At 40.0% G+C, this 19,689-nt stretch overlaps 1 protein-coding gene across 1 annotated transcript in view; it reads right to left on the reverse strand.

Moving 5' to 3' along the window:
• Positions 1 to 6,446, reverse strand: part of LOC109425904 (uncharacterized) — a 39,343-nt gene extending 32,897 nt beyond the window's left edge. Inside the window, exons 1-4 of the mRNA XM_062848298.1 lie at positions 6,113 to 6,446; positions 5,123 to 5,233; positions 4,433 to 4,683; positions 4,162 to 4,373 (exon numbers count right to left, since the gene is read on the reverse strand). Of these exons, the coding sequence (XP_062704282.1) occupies positions 4,162 to 4,373; positions 4,433 to 4,683; positions 5,123 to 5,233; positions 6,113 to 6,446 (908 nt within the window). The remainder of the gene's footprint in view (positions 1 to 4,161; positions 4,374 to 4,432; positions 4,684 to 5,122; positions 5,234 to 6,112) is intronic.
• Positions 6,447 to 19,689: the final 13,243 nt, after the last annotated feature.

Raw genomic sequence — 19,689 nt, forward strand, 5'->3', positions numbered from 1 at the left:
CCACACATTTCTTATACTCGCAAAAGTAGCCCTCGCTTTCTTAATCCGTGCACCTATGTCGATCTTGGTGTCGCCATCGGCCGCCTTTGGCTACCAAGATATTAAAAGCTTTCAACCTTCTCCCCTGCTTGTCTAGCTATTGTAAAGCTGGAAGAGTTGACCGTATTTACATCTAACGATTTGGTCTTGTTGACGTTGATAGTAAGGCCTGCCGCCGAGGAGCAATTGGCAAGATTATCGAGCTTGCTCTGCATATCAGTGCGCCGTTGAGCTAGGAGCGCAATGTCTTCAGCAAATTCGAAGTCATTAAATGACCTAAATTTTAGGTGCTCCATGGTAATGGGATGCCACAACATCTCACAATTTGGTTCACGATCAATTCCACGTACCATGATCTCGTCGATTACGATGAGGAATAGTAACGGTTGGACAAGACACCGTTGTGCAGTATTCTGCACGAAAATGCCCGGTAATGTTCTTCAATGAGGTCGATGATTTTCACAGGGAGACGCTGGTGCCTGAGGGCTTCCCACATGTTTTCGTGATTGAGTCGAATGCTTTTCCGTAATCAATGAACACCAGGTTGAGAGACTCTTGGAATTCATTGATTTGCTCCAGGATGATAAGGAGCGTGACGATACGGTCCACACAGGATCGTCCGCCACGTGTAACGTTTTGACGTTTTTATTCTGTTTAAGTAAAATAAAGTTTGAATTCAGTTAGATTAAATTGTTAAATTTTTTGAATATTTCGATTTTGATTTTAAAATTTGTTTTTTTTTGTATAATTCATTATTAGTTTTCATGATTATTTTAGTTAATTTGTAGCTTTTGACGTTTTTATCTTTTCAAGTAAAATCTTAATTGAATTGGATTCGTTGATTTGCCTTAGAGTTTGAGCCGTTTCATTTAGTATAGATTATCCGTTTCATATATGGTTTGTGTCTAGGCTAAGCTAATGACGATTCATGTTGTATCTTATAGGACTTTTTCGATGGCGCTAAATAGTTTTACGGCCATGTGCGATTTGAATTTGGCGCACTTGTATATAATAGTTTTTAGATTCAATAGACGACTGCTTCAATAGCAGGAAATTTACTTGACTAGAGAAACCGACTTGACTCCATCACTTGATAGTTGAGTCGGCTGGAGAACAGAAGCGAGCTTCGGCGACCTTCTGCCAGTTTTAAGTTTTGTTAAGGTGTGTAGTGTTTTGTAGTAATGTAAATTTGTTAAGTAGTGCCATTTGAAGTGAATTTAAGATTAATTGTCTTTGTTTTTTCGTTCTGTAGTGACTTAAATTATGGTTTTTGTCGCCAGGGGCAGACGCTCTGTTCCCTGTGCGTTTAATTGTTGTTAAAAAAGGTAATTATTATAATTGAATTCGTTTTAGTGTATGTTGTTTAATTTTGTGTTCGTCTTTGGACCCTAGCGTCCAAAAGACGCTTTTTATTTTGGGCTTTAAGCCATTTTTGCTGCCACAACGCTCGTCCTCGCCCGCCAGTAACTGGCAGTTAAACGGAGTACAGGGGAATTATTTCCGGCCTACCTGCGTGCGGTGACGCACGATCGGGCAGAGTACCGGACCGCCGACGCCCCTCCGCACCTATAGTCCGGCGAATATTTAGGACAGCGAGCTAACGTCGACGATTGGCCAGGAGAAACCACCGTCGACGAATAAAACCTGCGCAGGTACGTTTCTGAGTTCATGGTCATGATCACACACACACATACACACACACACACTTGACGAGCATTTTTGTGAAATAATATACATTTAAAATGAATTCAATTGTTTGTTTTGTTCTGATGTTTTAATTTGAGTTAGTTTCTTCGCTTTTGACGATTATACAATAAATTCACTTCAAATACTTTCTTTCATTTACTTGTTGTTATTTATTCTGTTTGTCTCTTTTTGGTTTGGTTCAATTTGTAAGTTTGAATAATAGATTTGGTACGTTTATGGGTTTTATTTCGGCCAGAGACCGTTCGAGAAAGCCCTTGAGGTAAGAGTCGTCTTATAGTCGGGCAAACCTTATATTGAACCGGTGGTCTCTCGTTCGCGAGAGTGGCGCAAAAGCCACCGCGTTTTATAATCTCTTGTGCTTATTCGACGAACGGTTACAATCCTGCTTGCTGCCGTCGAAGAATTACGTTAATCTTCTCCTGTATCCGGGGATCACTTTGCAGCGGACTTTGAGAACGGTACACATGATGCCCCGCAAATTATCGCATATATAAGACGCCTCCCAGATAACCATGCATCGTATATTGATGTATTCATTAAGTAGTATAACAATACATATTATGTCACTATCGTATAGGCATCGTATTTGAATACAAATGATGTTGGTCCATTATCCTACTTGCGATTATATCCGACTTAGAATCTATCCAAAAAAAGATGTAGCATATATCGTAAAATTTAGTCGCCCCATGTTTAGTCTAACTATAATCTATATCGCAAAAGGTATCATTTGTTGTTGTTCATGTTTTGCCGCTCGTAATATGGTTTACTTAATAATTGTATAAGCAACGTATTTTGTCGTAAATATTTCGGGTTAACTCATAATATTGTCATATCACATATTATTGTTATTTATCTCTCTTAAACAAAACTGCTTTGCTTTCCAAGTTGACAACAATGTTTCAAGTAATTAGGAAAAGTAAGTTATCAAAAATCAAGAAACGAGGAACATATAGTAGGCTCCTTAAAACTCCTTAAGCCTCGTAGCCGTGCGGTTAGGGTCAGCAACCTTATAATCGCACCATGCTATGGGGTGAGGGTTCGATTCCCGCTTCGGGCGTTGAAACTTTTCGTGAGAATAGTTTCTTCCCCGTTTCCACTGGTGCATGCTCCGTTGTCCGTTGTCTCATGTTAAGTTTAAAACAGTCTGTACAGCCGAAAGCTGAAGACGTTGTCCATATCTTTTTTTTAAAACATATCGTAATCGTTTTAAGCAAGTAGCTACGAACAATCCGACTGAACATGAAAACGACTGCTCATTATGTGAAACCAAAAATACCCAACGCTGTGAGCCAGAAAATGTCGTGGAGAATGTTGAACCTGCTATTACTGAATGTAGTATTCCAAACTGTGACGGTATTCAACCATGATATATTTTTAATTTTAAGTCAATTCCAACCATTTATATTATTTTATTGCAGAAGGCGAAAGAAAAATTGTGACAGATCTTAGGAAGTGGTCATCCGGTTACAATATTCCCCCAACAGCACTAAAATCACTCGTTGATGTTCTTAACACAAATCATCTTGCGCTACCGGAAGATCCCCGGTCCATTATGCGGACACCTAGGAATGTGGACATCCGCCCTATGGGAGAAACTGGACAATATTGGCACCAAGGGCTGGAGTCTTGTCTAAAGAGAATTTTCCAAACATGAACACCAGCGAATCAATTTCCTTAAGCATAAATGTGGATGGGCTACCAATTTACAAAAGTGTTACAAAAAACTTCTGGCCCATCCTGTACAACATTTACCAGGTCCCTCATATTGCGCCAATGGATGTAGGAATTTTTTATGGCAACGGGAAACCAAAAGATGTGAATGAATTCCTGAGCCCATTTGTTGATGAGCTACTGCCACTATTAGAATCAGGAATCATAATTAATGGACACACACTGGCCATAAGCATTCGTTGTTTCATATGTGACACCCCCGCCAGGTTATTCATCAAAAATGTTATAAGCTTCAACGGAAAGTATGGGTGCATAACATGCACAACCAAAGGTCGGTACAGCCAGTTATCAAGAACGATGACATATCCGGAGCTGAATGCACCCTTAAGAACTGATGAGCGATTCCGGACAAATCAATATCCTGACCACCAGCGCGGATACACACCTCTTCTGAAGCTTCCTATCGACATGGTCAAGGATATCGTTGTGGGAGATTCCTTACATCTACTCGAGTTAGGTGTAATGAAAAAACTGCTAAATGGTTGGCGCACAGGTTCAATGTCCATGAAAGCGAAATGGAGTTCTTCTCAGAAAAAGGAACTCTCAGAATACCTGGTAGAAGTTACGTTTCCCGTTGAAATTCACCGTCAAATGAGGGCACTGGAATTCATTTCACTGTGGAAAGGCTTAGAATATAGGAACATTTTAAATTACGTAGGTATAGTTGTACTTAAGGACTACCTGCCTGAAATTCGTACTATATCGCCCAACAGTTGAACGACGTTACCGTATTCGTGGAAGCCTCTTTTCGATTTGTTTCTTCGACTAATGCCAGTCCATGTCATCTTAGTCCAAAATTCGCGTGTGAACAGGCAATCTACCACAGTATAGCATGCGTTGTCGCCTCTTTGATTATACGCATTCGGAATTATGATTTTGGAGAAGTACTCCAGCTAAAAAAGAAGACAATAATTAGAGCAAGAAATCAAATGCCAATTGTGATATTACTTACATAACGTCGTTGCAGTTCTTTGTTGTTGAGAGTGATGTTCCACCGGCTTAATTCGTCTTCGTTGTCAATCGGCTCATGTCTTTCAACGGTGTCATCTGGTTTGGTATTCACAGTGTCTTCCTTAGCTTGGATGTCGGACAAGGCTGCGTAACGTGCAAAGTTGGTTTGAAACGCTTTCTCGATGGATTTATCGACAGTTTCTTCGATGAAAACTTTCAGCTCAGCTTTCATTTGCTCGTAGCTCATCGATCCTTTATGAGATGAAAAACAAAAAAAAAAATGCTTCATAAATTTAAACTTCGTTACAATATATTGGACGTTAAACAAATCTTATGCATGTTTTCTCACAAATCTGATTCCTGAACTATTGTGCAAGAGACTGTAGATAAAAACATCACAGCGGAGAGGAAGAATTTTGAAAAATAAAATGCTAGGGTGCTAGGACAAGCGATCCTGTTTTAAATAATGTACCACTATAACTCAGTCATTTTGACCAACTGACAAAATGTGTACACAGTTCGATACGCATCAGTACGAGTATAAAAATTAAGTCAATTGATATAAATTTGAGTGAAATTTATAGGAAACCTGCTCAAACGGCCCTGTACCCTATATACATTGAAAGGAAAAAAAACAGAAGAAAATACTGCAAAAAGAAGTTTTTGAATTTGATTGGCCTGCGATTTTTACCTGCGATTTGCATACCAGGAATGTCGTTTTCATCGGAAGGCTGGATGTACACGATATTTTCTCCCTGCAAGTATATGGGGCCAGCATCTACCATTGTTTCAGGTGACGCTCCTGAAAATAAATGTATATTTTAAGAAGAGTCAGACCATTTTAGACCATTGTTTATACTACCTCCAATAAGTTTACTCGATGTAGGCCACTGATCTGCGGGGTTCATGATTGATACCGTTTGATTTGTCTAAGGCAGCTGGAAAACAGACGTAACATTGCCTTGTGCATTAAAAGATGTCGGCTGAACAAATGACGATGTTTTTTGGGTGGCTCCTGTAGCAATGTTTTGGGTCATCTCGCATGCTGCTGTTTGCTGCGTTGGTGTAGAATATCTTTATCTGCCCACAGCTGTCATCATAAGACGCCTTGTTTGGTGCATGAGCCGATACGTTCGTGTTGATGTTTGCTGAAACACTTTGACCAGCCACGGTGCTCGCTTCCGAGATCGCTTCATAATTGCTGAAGACATCCTTCGATCGCACAGGCAATTGTAATTTGTTTACAGGTTTGGCTGTTTTCACTGAACGAGGTGCATCGGTTTGTGGTCGCAGTTTGCATGCTGAAAAGATAAATAAATGGTTTGCTTAGATTAGATCAGAGTATCGCAAAGAGCTAGACTAAAGGGCTGCTCTTCCCATTACGCCGGGCCGGGACCGTGCCGGGCCCTGGTCAACGATTTCTAACATGCGATTACTATGGCGTGTTTCACATCCCAACGTGCCGGGGCTCGGTCGGGCCCCGGCCGGGTAAGTGAGAAGCACACCATAGATATCGTTGGAAAGAAATCGATTACTGGGGCCTGGTACGGTACCGGCCCAGTGAAATGAGAAGACCGCTTTAAGCGGTGCTTAGACGTCTCAAACAATCATCGTAAATTGAAATAAATATATTTAGATTTAAATACTAGGTATCTAATGAAATATTGAAACAGTTACTAACCTTCAATCATCGTGTTGTAGTTTTTTTTTTCTGTCGTTGCTTTCGGTTTCTTGGCAGGTTTCATTCGCTTTTCCTTACCATCAATATCAGAAACTTCCCGCTTGGATGGTTCCTCGGCTGCTTTCTCTGCCAGATGAATGTCGTTGAAGCGACCGCAAACTATGACGGGGATTTTCTTCGTAGCTCCTTCAAAATCTTGTCCAGCAAGCCGTAAGTTTTCTATTTTCGCATTTGCAAGCTTTGGCCACAACAAGAAGCTTTTGTTTACCCATTTCGTGGGAACAGCCATGACCTTAAATTTCTGGTTTTCAATGAACTGTACGACGGTAAACATCTGTAAGCAACATAAAATCATTATCACTTGTTTAATTTAATAGTTTTTCACTTACCTTGACGAGAATCTTGTGATTTTATCGAAAATAAAATGAAACAAACACTGCGAGTCCAAGATATTTCTGGCTTGGTAAGCTGTCAATGGAAACAGTGATGCCAGATTTGAATATTACGGAATGCTGGATTTATTTATACAGCATATTTTTATTTTTACTTTTCTTAATATTTGCCTTGAATTTTTCAATAGAACAGGATAATCTATTTATTTATTTATTTATTTATTTGTCTAATCAACAGGCTATATGTAAGCCCCAATGATGTTACTTAATTCTAAGATTTAAATAAAAGACAATTTATGTATGTTTGTATGTTAATTTGTATGTTAATTTGTATGTTAATTTGTATGTTAATTTGTATGTTAATTTGTATGTTAATTTGTATGTTTGTATGTATGTGTGTATGTATGTTCCAGCATAACTCTGCAATGCCTCAACCAATTCCAACCAAATTTGATATACACATTTGTTAGGTTAAGGAGGTGGTTATAGGGGTATTGGAATTCAAGATGGCGGCTTGGGTTCCAAGATGGCGGCCAAAACGTCAGAATGCATGCTATTTAACGGTAAATCTGTTATGAATACTATGCAATATGGGTATCTATCGATCGGGCTTGATGAGTAGAAGTCGAAAATCAATATCCGCCACCATGGTAAAATCTAATATGGACTACAATTCCAAGATGGCGGACCATAATCCAAGATGGCGGCCATGGAACGGTGGCTTGAGCCAAGGGGTTTCCAACAAAATTGATTACTTGTCACTACCGAAAAAATTACTCTGATTACTCACTGATTACCATGATTACTATGATTATTTTTTGATTACCTAGATTACTGTTGATTACTCATGATTACCTGTGATTACTATATGATTACAATTGATTACCCGTGATTACTTGTAATTACTCTGATTACCATGATTTTTTTTCATTACCTAGATTACTGTTGATTACTCATAATTACCTGTGATTACCATATGATTACAATTGATTACCCGTGATTACTCGTGATTACTTGTGATTACTCTGATTACCATGATTATTTTTTGATTACCTAGATTACTGTTGATTACTCATGATTACCTGTGATTACCATATGATTACAATTGATTACCCGTGATTACTCGTGATTACTCGTGATTACTTGTGATTACTTGTGATTACTCTGATTACCATGATTATTTTTTGATTACCTAGATTACTGTTGATTACTCATGATTACCTGTAATTACCATATGATTACAATTGATTACCCGTGATTACTCGTGATTACTTGTGATTACTCTGATTACCATGATTATTTTTTGATTACCTAGATTATTGTTGATTACTCATGATTACCTGTAATTACCATATGATTACAATTGATTACCCGTGATTACTCGTGATTACTCGTGATTACTTGTGATTACTCTGATTACCATGATTATTTTTTGATTACCTAGATTACTGTTGATTACTCATGATTACCTGTGATTACCATATGATTACCCGTGATTACTCATGATTACTCGTGATTACTTGTGATTACTCTGATTACCATGATTACTTGTGATTACCTTGATTACTTTTGATTACCATGGATTATCATTGATTATATCTGATTACCATTAATTACCTCGGATTACTAATGATTACTTCTGATTGCCATGATTACTTGTGATTACCATGATTACTCAGAGAAATCGAAAGTAATCATTGATTACTTGTCACTAAAAAACTTGTTGGAAACCCCTTGGCTTGAGCTATGAAACCATGCAATATGGGTATCTATCAATCGGGCTTGACGAATTGAACCCAAAAATAGATTTTGACGCCATTTTGACGCCATTTTTGAATCAAAGATGGCGGACTATAATCCAAGATGGCGGACCATAATCCAAGATGGCGGCCATGGAATGGTGGTATGAGCTATGATACCATGCAATACGGGTATCTATCGATCGGGCTTGATGAGTACAAGTCAAAAATCGATATTTGACGCAATTTTGAAACCCAAGATGTTAGACTATAAATCCAAGATGGCGGACCATAACCCAATATGGCGGCCATGAAATGGTAGTTTGAGCTATGATTCCATGCAATATGGGTATCTATCGATCGGGCTTGACGAGTAGAAGTCAAAAATAGATATTTGACGCCATTTTGAAATCCAATATGGCGGACCATAATCCAAGATGGCAGCCATGAAATGGTGGTTTGAGCTATGATACCATGCAATACGGGTATCTATCGATCGGGCTTGATGAGTAGAAGTCAAAAATCGATATTTGACGCAATTTTGAAACCCAAGATGTTAGACTATAAATCCAAGATGGCGGACCATAACCCAATATGGCGGTCATGAAATGGCAGTTTGAGCTATGATTCCATGCAATATGGGTATCTATCGATCGGGCTTGATGAGTAGAAGTCAAAAATCGATATTTGACACCAATTTGGAATCCAATATGGCGAACCATAATCCAAGATGGCGGCCATGGAATGGTGGTTTAAACTATGATCCCATGAAATATGGGTATCTATCGAACGGGCAGGATGAGAAGAAGTCAAAAATCGATTTTTGACGCCATTTTGGAATCCAAGATGGCGGACTATAATCCAAGATGGCGGTCATGAAATGGTAGTTTGAGCTATGATTCCATGCAATATGGAAATCTATCGATCGGGCTTGATGAGTAGAAGTCAAAAATCAATATCCGACACCATTTTGGAATCCAATATGGCGGACCATAATCCAAGATGCCCGCCATGGAATAGTGGTTTGAGCTATGATACCATGCAATATGGGTATCTATCGATCGGGCTTGATGAGTAGAAGTCAAAAATAGATATTTATTGCCATTTTGGAATCCAAGATGGCGGACTATAAATCCAATATGGCGGACCATAATCCAAGATAGCGGCCATGGAATGGTGGTTTGAGCTACTATACCATGCAATATGGGTATCTATCGATCGGGCTTGATAAGTAGGAGTCAAAAATAGATATTTGATGCCATTTTGGAATCCAAGATGGCAGACTATAAATCCAATATGGCGGACCATAATCCAAGATGGCGGCCATAGAATAGTGGTTTGAGCTATGATACCATGCAATATGGGTATCTATCGATCGGGCTTGATGAGTAGAAGTCAAAAATAGATATTTGATGCCATTTTGGAATCCAAGATGGCGGACTATAAATCCAATATGACGGACCATAATCCAAGATGGCGGCCATGGAATGGTGGTTTGAGCTATGATACCATGCCATATGGGTATCTATCGATCGGGCTTGATGAGTACAAGTCAAAAATATATATTTGATGCCATTTTGGAATCCAAGATGGCGGACTATAAATCCAATATGACGGACCATAATCCAAGATGGCGGCCATGGAATGGTGGTTTGAGCTATTATACCATGCAATATGGGTATCTATCGATCGGGCTTGATGAGTAGAAGTAAAAAATCAATATCCGACGCCATTATGAAATCCAATTTGGCGGACTATAAATCCAATATGGCGGACCATAATCCAAGATGGCGGCCATGGAACGGTGGTTTTAGCTATGATATCATGCAATAAGAGTATCTATCAATCAGGCTTGACGAGTAGAAGTCAAAAATCGATATATGACGCCATTTTAAAATTCAAGATGGCAGACTATAAATTCAAGATGGCGAACCTTAATCCAAGATGGCAGCTATTAGCTATGTCACCATGCAATATGGATATCAATCGATTGGGCTGGATGCGTAGAAGTCAAAAATCGACATATGACGCCATTTTGAAATTCATGATTACGGACTATAAACCCAAGATGGCGGCCATGAGCTAATACCATGCAATATGGGTCGATCTGGCTTGATGAGTAGAAGTCAAAAATAGATATTTAACGCCATTTTGAAATCCAAGATGGCGAACCATTATCCAAGATGGCGGCTGGAATGATGGTTTGTGCTATGATACCATGTAATGTGGGTATCAATCGATCGAGCTTGATGAATGTAAGTCTAAAATCGATATCGAACGCTTTTTTGAAGATCAAGATAGCGAACCGTAAAACATTTGTTTACCATAAAATATTTAACTACTTCTGGCAAATTTTTGCGTTGCAACTGTATGGAGGACTGATGAACATCGGCGGCAGAAAGCCGCCGATGTTCCGAAAGCCCGATGCGCCGTGTTTGCGTCGATTCACTTCTAGGCGAACAGAACATTCAAGCATTTGCCCGGTAGAATGCGAACAGAGGTGTTACACATTTACACGTTGTAACGCAAACATATTTCTACTGATTGAGATTTAAAACCACGGCTCCGAAATTCAATAGGTCTTAGAGCACGCTACGAAAACTTATTTGAAACGTCCATGTTTTTGTTTTCGTAACATTTATCTATAGAACCTGAGGTCTACGTGAACCTTTAACGCTTTCTCAAAGTGCCATTGAAAAATGGTTAAAGCACATGATTCAGCTTTAATTTATTTTGACAAATTAAATGGCGAAAAACATGGAGAATCATCGTTTACATTGAAATATATGAAACTAATAAACCTAGCAAATGCCATATGACAAAGATGAGAAACCAAAATAAAAGTTGTGGAATAGAACTTGACTTACCTCTCTTCAGCTTAGTATTTTTCTTTCAAAGATAGCTATAGTTTTTATTTGAATGGCTTCTTTGTTTTTCTTTCCATAAATTTGTAGATTGTGTGGAAAACACAATAGCACTCTATGTCGTAGAAACATATCAGTAGATTTAATGTTTAGTATACTAAGTATGCTTCGAAATTCTGGATTTTTGACAGTATTTTCATATGGCTTTTATGTCACCATGGTCTTGCGGAACACCGGCATATGGGACTTCGCATTTGCTCCAGTCCCCCTCAATAAATAAACCCGAGCAAAGCCGGGCAATTCAGCTAGTTAAAAATAAAAAATACTTCTGAGCGGTTTGGTTTTTTTGCATGCTAAATCTTTGTGCACGGTAGAGTGTTTATATTAGTAGCCAAATTTTAGTTTTCTTTGAAGTTTGCTAATTCGGCATCACTTACTCTGTGGCGCAGTAAACTCTCTAGACATTGTATAAGGTTTTCGATAATGCATACATTTTATCGTTATGATAGAATACAATGGTCGTTTATATAGATATAATAAATCACGGGCTAATGTACGATTTTAAATCATATTGCAATGAAATTTTGTTCGATTGTTGAACAATATGTCGTATATAACTGATTGCAAAGTGGACAAACTATCGTACAGTAGCTTGGGCAGCTATTTTTAGATTTCGAGGAACCACACACAATGTCAAGTTAGGCTATCGAGTGTTATATTGCCTTTTGTATCAATCACATATGGCGCAGACAGATTATGAGGAACCAACAACCAGGACATAAGAGTTCAAATCCAGATAGGGCAGCAGATCATGTATTCAGTGGAATTGTTATTTACACAATAATATAAAGACAGTTATAGGCGTAATAAAATGTAAAACTGCTAAAATAATCGGTAGAATGTTTTTTTTTTGTCTAAAATTTAAAACGAGTTGATCGTATACAATGTTGTATCAATGAGGAATGGCATCACTTTGCATTACTCATTGCTGTCGAGTGAAATCGTACATGTTAACAAAAAGCATCAACTCTGAATAAATTGAATAGTCGTCTTGTATCTTAAAGAGTGGCATATGATATCTCTGTGTTGAATCTTTGTTTTTGTTGACACGTATATCGCCTCCACTTTGGTGCTGATATAAGGATTTCATGCATAATATACGATTTTGGAATATTATATATCCATGCGTATGCTGTAAAATATACGGACCAAAATGTTGACTGGGCTTGCATCCAATCGGCCGGAAATGTCACGGTTTCCCATATGTTGCAAAATAATTGATGCAGTAGTTGTGCGGATATTACGGGGTCTGCTTTAAGCATCTCAGCTGATATGCGATCGACCCCCGGAACTCTGTTCGATTTCATGCTACGGATGACTGTTTCTATCTCCTGCAATGATGGAGCTTCGGTGTTGACACGGGTAATGCGTCGAACCCTTGGCGGATCATGCTGAGGTGTTGATGGCGTAGCCGATATTTGAAAAAGGTTTCCAAAGTGCTCGAACCAGCGTTTCAGCTGATCAGCCGAGTCGGTCAATAACTGTCCAGACGTGTCTTTCACGTTTGTCGTAGCATTCATCTAAGTTCCACTAAGGCGACGTGAAACAGTGTAGAGGAGATGGATGTTGCCGGTGTTTGCGGCTTTCTCGCCTTCGTTGGCTAGGGAGTTCGCCGACGCTACATGAGCTTTTCACTTCCTTCTCGAGAAGCGAATAGCGCTGACGGGCTACGGTTTTGGCTCCTCGTGTTTTTGCTCGCTCTATCGCAGCTTTGGCGTTCCTTCATTCCTTTATCTTGTTCTAGGTATCATCTGTGATCCACTACTTTCTCTGGGTGCGTAGCTCACAGGGAATCCGTAGTGCTCACAGGAACAGGAAATCCGTAGTGCTTTTCTAAGCCGGCAGCTACACAACAAGCTGTTGTTGATTATGTATTTTTTTTTTTTATTTGTGTTGTATATAGTGTAGAAATAAATGAATATATGAATAATAAATATATGAAAGGTGGTCATATTTTCTCCAATCTTTCGAAGATTTTATACACAGTTTCTGTGCATACTCCTTGTACGGGAGAAGCAGTCGGAGTTATTCCTTTTTCAAAAACAAATTTGTTACCTACTACAGACACCGAAACTACTCGTGTAAAATTGAACACCTTTGTCCAGCTGGAAGTTACGAGAAGGTTGTAATTTTTGTCCCAAATTCTAGTGCACCGTACTATACCCCCACTCGACTGTCCAGCATAGCTCACACATATAGCGGCAGTAGGTGCACAGTAGAAGTGAAGCAAAAGCAACACACGTGTGGGATGAACCGAATTTCGGGTGAAACTCGGAGCATTGTAAAAACACTACGGCAGAAACCAGCAAGCGCCTGATAACGGAGTATGTGCACCAAGCCCAACCCAACCCATCCTGCATGAATTACGGGCTGATGTATATTTTGGCAGTAAATTATAGTCTATCACAAATTAAAATTGTGCAAGTAGAAGTAGATTGTACACGAGTTTGAAAAATTACTTTATTATTTAGTGGCACGACGGGGTTGTTGCTGTTTTACATGCACACTGGCACCGAACACCCAAAACCTATAAATTTTCGACAATTTTATCTCGGTAATAGCTGCTTAAACGGTCCTGGCTCCAAGCGGCTGATACTTAATGGTGCTGTACCGCACGAGTTGAAGAGAAGCGGAAGAGTCGATAATTGCACCTCAATTTATTGATTGCTAATTTTGAAAAGTGGCTTTTTTATGGCATCCTATCGTCCTATCAAACTGCACCTGAAACGAATGCCCGACAAAAAGTTTTTCACCGCAAATGAAGTGATAAATCCACAAAACGGTCAAACCATTCATCGAATTCAATTTGACAAAATAGGCAACTCACTTGACCGATGTCGTGCCAACGTGCCGACGGATTTTTGGCTTGGTTTCATCAGTTTATGATTCATAAATATACGATAAATTAATATTCATGATAAGCCACTTAATTGAAGAGATCGAACATACAACTGAGCGTTCGTTCGCACCAGGTCGGTCGAGCAGTATAGTTAACAGGAAGCGGTGTTAATTTAATCCATTTTGCATTAAAATAGTGGCGTGTATTTTTCCCGCCAATGAAAACTTGGACATCCGCCGCCTACACTGGTTTCGGCGACGATGGCCACAGCTGGCCGGAATTGGGAGGGGGCGATAAAAAATGGTGACATTCCAAAGTGGAAAAGGGATAAATATTAATAAAAATGGCTCGACGCGTTTTTTTCCCGCTGTTATAAATATGATGTCAAAATTTAATATTTAAATAATTATTTAGCAGCATTCTACACCGGGCCAAGCCCCGTCCTCCGATCTACGCACCGTGAATGATGTTTGACCTCAGAACATGGCGAATTTGCCGCACATGAGCATCATCGGTGAATTGGATCGCAGTCAGGCAGATGCGAAGCATGAAAATTGATATGTTTCTGCAATTGTGTGTGTCATGTAGAATAAATTACCGAATTTTTTGTCCGTCAATTTGCGGCCACGATAGACCGAGTCATTGTGATGCAAATTCCACAGACAGCCCATTTTGACGCCACCGCGCGCCGGACACCGTGTGGTCATTATGCTTGTGCGGGTGGCTCTGTAGTTATCACCCATAATAGATCGAAAATAGTTTTTTTTTTTCTGCAAGATATATCGCTCCGAAAAAAATGTCTGACAACCTACAAAAAATGTGTTGAACGAGAGGATCAAAGCTTGCTCTATAGCAAATGGTACCATATTGAATGCATGTCGTTTTAAATCGAACAAGTGTGATCCAAAATGAACTCAATAATGGCGTTTATGTCGCATTCTATTCGATGATAGAAAATTATCCTATTCGATGTTTTTAGTTAATTACATGGCCGAGCAGCTACAGCTTTTCGTCATACTAATTTTTTTTTTTCGCTCACAATCAACCATCCCTCAGTATTGGCCGGTATATAAATGGGAGCGGGAGGAAGCGTTCCGATATATTCTCCAGTAAATTGAGCATCAAGGCATCAGGGTTTTCGGAGTGGGTTGTGTAATGGTGAGGTGACAACTTGAAAGGAGCGGCCAACATTGCCCTGGCCCTCACAAGTTCCTATCTCATGTATGCAATCAATCAATGCAGTTCAATCGAAAACAGAAGCCGTCAGCTAAGAGTTTTAGCTGGTAGAGCAGCCTGGGGTCCTGGGCAACCTAGTACCGCATAGCTATGGGGCTGTTCATAAACCACGTAGACCAAAATTTGGTCATCTCAGACCCCCCCTCCCCCTCGTAGACTTTTGTCCATACAAAAATTTGAAAATTTGTATGGAGCGTAGACTTTGGCCAGACCCCCCCCCCTCCCCCCAAAAAGTCTACGTGGTTTATGAACAGCCCCTATGGGCATTGTTGTCCTTCAGACTTCACCAAGAAGATGCGGCTCAAACAGCATCTGTTCTTTAAAATCATTTATATAGAAAAGAGGAGTTACGACCGTCTATTGGTTGGGCGCCGTCGAGGTCAAAGCTGGCGTTCGATTTGAATAGGTCTTATCAACATAGGAATCACAGACATCAGCATTCACCATCAGCTCGACCTTTGCTGCTTCGCGTTTCAGGCGGGTGTACAGTATTGCTACCGTTCCAAATAATGCAGTCCGCAAAGCACATAAATTGACTGGATTTTGTGAAAATCGCCACCCCGGCTATTGAACCCGGCTCGTCGCATCACACTTTCTTCCCGGGCCGGCCCGAATGAACTAGATAGTTCACCCGAAATACTTACGCAATTTTGCACACCATCCATCGTTGTTTTAATCAATCTAGTCAGCTTCCCAGGAAAGCCGTTTTTATCCATGATTTTCCAAAGCTCTGCGCGGTCGATACTGTCGTATGCCGCTTTGAAGGCGATTAACAGGTGATGCGTTGGGACCTGGTATTCACGGCATTTCTGAAGGATTTGCCGTACGGTGAAGATCTGATCCGTTGTCGATTGGCCGTCGATGAAGCCGGCTTGATAACTTCCCATGAACTCATTCGGTTTAGATGACAGACGACGGAAAATGATCTGGGATAGCACTTTGTAGGCAGCATTAGAAATAGTGATCGCCCTGAAGTTCCCACATTCCAAATGGTCGCCTTACTTGTGAATGGGGCAGATTACCCCTTCCTTCCACTCCTTCGCTAGCTGTTCGGTTTCCCAGATCTTGACTACTATCCAGTACAAACAGGTGGCCATCTTTTCTGGGCCCATCTTGATGAGTTCAGCTGCGATACCATCCATACCAGCTGCTTCGTTGGTTTTGAGCTGGTGAATGTAGAATACGTGTAAAGTAAGTGTTGAGGAAAATTTAAAATATCAAATAATCAATGTAAAAAAATATAAAAGATTCGATAATTTAACTGCAGGAACTTTAATTCCCAGAACACGCGGAATTTTTACTCAAAAGAAAAAAAACAGCAAAAGAGAGGGGAACTGGGTTCCCCTCCGTTAGTTCTGATTGGTCAGATGGTGCACGCGGTGTTATAAAAAGCGGAGGCATCGCCGTGTTGAGCTCATTCGTAAGACGAACGTTATAGACGACAGACGGAGCACCACCAGCAGAGAAGGCAGCAGCAGCATCGAGTGACATACTCGCATCGACCATGGCGGCCTAGCAACGCCATCAACAGTGATGCAGCCGGTGAGGTGAGGTTTTTAAGAGTTATCCTTACCAAGCCATGGCATGCTTCGTTTTGGTGCTGCGTTTGCCAACCACGCTGACCAGAAATTTCGACAGTGAATGGCATCCTTAACTTCCCTCAGCGTGGGAGTTGGTTCATTTCAGTCCTCCGCTGCACTGGCATCGTCGTTTCCTCCGTTGCCGTGGTCTCCCGTGCCTACGTTCCCCAATCCATTCAGGTGCTGATCGAAATGCTGCTTTCATCTTTCGATCGTCTCACGTCCGTCCGTTAAGAGGCCTCTGCACTTATCCCTGCATATTTTGGCTTGCGGCACGATCCGTTACGGGATGCGTTGAGTTTCTGGTAGAGCTTCCTTGTCTCTTGGGAACGGCATAGCAGTTTCATTTTTTCGCAATCCGTTTCTTCCAGGCGGCAATTATTCTCACGAAAAAGGCGGGTCTGCTGTTTCCGCTTCTGTTTATAACGTTCCATCCGGTCCCTTGCTGCATCATTATCGCCCGCGCTGCGTTCTTCTCCTCAAAAATCGTTCTACACTCTTCGTCGAACCATTCGTTCCGTACCCATAATTCCATTTCACGTACCCGATGGTACTCTCGGCCACGTCGTTGATGGCTGCTTTCATTGTACTCCAGCAGACCTCTAGAGGGGCCACATCAAGCTTGCCCTCGTCTGGCAACGCGGCCTCGAGATTCTACGCGACATCCGGTTGTTTCAGTCGCTATAGGTTGTACCGTAGGTACATTGTTGATGACGGAGAATTTTGTTGGGCGCATTTTTACCATCACTATGTAGTGGTCGGAGTCGATGTTGGCGCCACGATAGGTCCTGACGTCGATAATGTCGGAGAAGTGACATCCGTCAATCAGAACGTGGTCGATCCCCCACGTTCTTTCGTCGATCAACCACCAACCGATCACGCGCCTTTGCATATCACCCATCACGATGATAGTTGTTCCCAGCTCGCGCATGTTGCCGCTGCTCTGGTAGATGGTATGATTACCTCTAAACGTTCGCACCTTGATGCTGTCCAACACACCTTCTGCAGGCAGCGCTACGATGCCGAACCCGCGGTCCTTCAGTAGATCGGCGAGTATGCGGGTGCTCCCAATGAGTTGAGATATCGGCAGTTCCACGTACCGAGTTTAAAATCGCAAGTCCTTTTTGTTCGCTGGGGTCGTTGCCGTTGCACAGTGTTTTATTTTGCCGATTTCGTGCGCTTTTTTAATAACTTTTCAACCGTTGATTTTTGCGATATAGTTTCTTCGTAGAAGTTTCTATATAGGACAAAGCGCATCTTTTGACATAAAAAACTGGATGATCAATCCACCCATAAACGAGATAAAAAAAATATTTTTTCAAAAAATAAAGATAGACGTGTGATGTCTTCGACAAAGTTGTGCAAAATGCAATTTTGAACAACTTTGTCAAAGACGTCATAATGCTAAATCTCATACTTTACGAGATATATTGCGTTGTATGTGCATGATCCCTAGAAATCATATATTTCATCATAACTTTTTAACGGGATTTTTTACATTTTTTTCGTCTTCTACAAAGTTGTTTAGAATGTAAAAATACATGTTTTTGCTTAACATCGAAAAACGATAGCATTTGGAATAGAACATTTATTTATAAATTACTGATTTTTATAGGGTAACTTTGAACACGTCTAACTGCTTTCGGCGCAAAATGGCGCAGAGAACCGTTTCGAATAATGAAACAACTATGTTTCTACTTTATGAAAATGGCTTAAACTTTTGTATGCAAGTGTATTTTTTATGTGTAATGGTAAAAAAAAACAAACAATTATCAAATATTGAAATTATTTATTAACTTTTTCATTTAACGAGATAGAGTGTCGTAATGTTCAGCAAAATTGTGTATTTTTGTATGCTCAACAACTTTGCAGAACATGCAAATAATATAAACATTCTGGATTAAAAATTATAATAAAAACAAATTTCTGAGTGATTTTTAATATGCTTATTTTTTAACTCGTTAAAATAATCATAGCTTTTTACCAAGATTTTTTACATTTTTTTACATTCTAGAAAGTTGTTGAGCATACAAAAATACGCAATTTTGGTGAACATTGCGACATTCTATCTCGTTAAATTAAGAAGTTAACCTTCCGTTAATCGCGCTGTTGTACTTTGTACAACACATGAGAATTATCGACTATTACTTTGAAACCATCTTTTCTATCGATGTCAACCCCAAATGTATTCTACAGGAATCTTATTTGGAATATTATAAGACCTTTTTTGAAAACAGTATAACTCCTTATAATGCGGAAAATTGAAAATCGCAATATGAAGAACGTACTATATTTAAGATAGGATAGACAGTTGAATGTGAATTAGAGTATTTCAAAATCTAAATGATCTAGAAATATGGTGTCTTCGGCAAAGTTACTTGGGATATCAAGGGCCTTCGCGAGGTGATCTGAGAAATTCAGATTTCAACCGATAGGCGGCGCTAGTGAGCATGTAATTTTTGTATCCCATATGACTCAGGATCCTGATTACTTAGAAAGATGGTGTCTTCTGCAAAGTTGTTTAGTAGAACAAACACTAACTGATGAAGACAAGTATGATGTGGAATTCCACATCCAGGTGGCGCAAGTGAGTACTCAAATATTATAACTCATATATCTCGAGATCCTGATTACTTAGAAAGATGATGTCTTCAGCAAAGTTGTTTAGTAGATCGAACACTAACTGATGGAGAGCCGTATGATTTGAAACTCCACATCTAGGTGGCGCCAGTGGGTATTCAAATTTTATAACTCATATGTCTCAGGACCCTGATTACTTAGAAAGATGGTGTCTTCTGAAAAGTTGTTTAGTAGATCAAACAATAACTGATGAAGACAAATATGACGTGCAATTTCACATCCAGGTG

Source organism: Aedes albopictus, chromosome 2, assembly GCF_035046485.1.
Source record: "Aedes albopictus strain Foshan chromosome 2, AalbF5, whole genome shotgun sequence".
NCBI classification, from domain to species: Eukaryota; Metazoa; Arthropoda; class Insecta; order Diptera; family Culicidae; genus Aedes; species Aedes albopictus.